General features: G+C 37.5%; 1 protein-coding gene across 1 annotated transcript; it reads right to left on the bottom strand.

Moving 5' to 3' along the window:
* Positions 1-76: 76 nt before the first annotated feature.
* Positions 77-1,547, bottom strand: LOC107181516 (titin-like; the record flags this gene model as incomplete). The annotated part of the gene is made up of 4 exons (XM_015557402.1): positions 77-379; positions 473-772; positions 862-1,143; positions 1,245-1,547. Coding segments are annotated over 4 exons (1,188 nt in total), but the record flags the coding sequence as incomplete, so codon positions are not given.
* Positions 1,548-1,990: the final 443 nt, after the last annotated feature.

Raw genomic sequence — 1,990 nt, forward strand, 5'->3', positions numbered from 1 at the left:
AAAAAAAAAGAATTATAATATACCTGAAAACAAAGTTGGATAATATGAAAACTGAATGAATGCTTTAATACTATACCAATTGGATCTTTGGCAAAGACTGGTTTGGATGGTGGGCTTGGGTCTCCAATACCAATTTCATTTTCTGCAGCAACCCGGAATTCATACTGACACCCTTCTAGAAGATCAGGAACCCTGAATTTAGTATATGGATGGATCGGCTCTTTGGTAACTCTAGCCCATCGTTTAGACATAGTTTCCCTCTTTTCCAGGATGTAGTTTGTTATGGGCTTTCCTCCATCATTTGGCTTGTTCCAGGTTACTAATGCAGAGTCTTTGGTAACTTCCGTAACAATTGGCTGGTCAGGTGCATAAGGAACCCCTATCATAAACATTAGCAACATGTGTTAGAAATTTAATTTTTCCTATTAACAATATCAAACATTGAATCACCAAAATGAAATGTAGTACATACTGAAACGATCTTTCGCTTTCATTGAATCAGACACCAGAGGATCACTTATTCCATACAGATTTTCAGCGCGTATCCGGAAAATATAATCTTTTCCTTCAAGCAGTTTAGAAACTTTGCATGTTGGTTTAGCACTTGCAGATGTCACAGGCATCCAAATATCCTTGCCCACCTCATTCTTCTCGATAATATAATTGGTAATTTCACTGCCTCCATCATCTAATGGTGGCTTCCAAGAGATAACCATGTACTCTTTGGTTACGTCATCAAAAATAACCGGTCCTACTGGTGGTCCAGGACGGTCTGCAGAAAAAAAAATCACAGCACAAAATATTTCCACTTCTGCTTTAGAAAGAACAGAATATCTATTCGTCTTGCTAAATAATACTTACCAACCACGTTAACTTGACAGAAACCTTTCCTAGAGCCTGTACTATTCTCCACAACCACACAGTATTTGCCAGTGTCTAAACGTTTGGCCTTGGTCTTCTCTAGGGCAAGTGTTGTTGGCGTGGTCTTTATATGTGTGCGATCATCTTCTACCACATCGGCATCATCTTTGAACCAAGTAACCTTAGGCTTTGGTTTGCCTGAGTAATGGCCAGTGAGGGCAAAAGCTTCACCAACTCGAACCGTGATCTTATCTCTGAAGTCAAGTTCAAGTGTTGGAGGAGCTAAAATGTACAATTACAAAATCAAGTCAGTATTACTGATGTTTTATGATAAATCTATAAAGGTACAAGTTTTCAAACTGTAAGGTGCATTAGACACATACCCAGCTCATCCTTGCAAGTGATTGGCTTGGTGCAAAATGATGGCTTGCCTTGTCCAACAATATTGACAGCACTGACACGGTACTCATACGTATCACCTTCTTTTAAGCCTTTAACAGTGTATTTTCTGCTAAGCAAGTTGTCCTGTGTAACTTTGTGGAATTTATCAGTTCCAATGAGACGGCTTTCTAGGACATAGTTAATAATTTCGGATCCACCATCATACTTTGGAGGATTCCAAGTCAAAGAAACAGAATTTTTAGTGACTTCTTTAACTTCCAGGTCTTCAGGACGCTCTGGTACAGCTGTAAGTGTAAGTATGGAATTACAGTGAAAAAGCTGTCATGTTAAGAATGTAGTAAAGAATACTTTCTGAGGATTGCATTTAAACCTTAAATGATCTGCTTTGATAAGTAAGAAAAGAGATCTCATCATAGAATCATTAGCACTAAAAAGGACCTACTACAATCTAATTTCCTCTGACAGATGAGGAAATAGAAGTTCCCAGACTTGGTAGTTTTAGAATTAGGAAAACACTTCATATTTATGCCACTAAGTGGCGACTTAAAAACAACCAGTGTAGTAAACATGGAAGGATTTGAAGAATCAGATATATTCCCATAATCTTTATCACAACCACATTCAAATACTACCAGGGTCTGATATTGCGTATTAACTTAATGAATGCTTGCCAAATGAATAAAATGTTTGGCATTTATACACATATTTTGTCACTGTAGTTTTTTTT

The sequence above is a fragment of the Myotis davidii genome, unplaced genomic scaffold (assembly GCF_000327345.1).
Source record: "Myotis davidii unplaced genomic scaffold, ASM32734v1 C64282468, whole genome shotgun sequence".
Lineage (NCBI taxonomy): Eukaryota > Metazoa > Chordata > Mammalia > Chiroptera > Vespertilionidae > Myotis > Myotis davidii.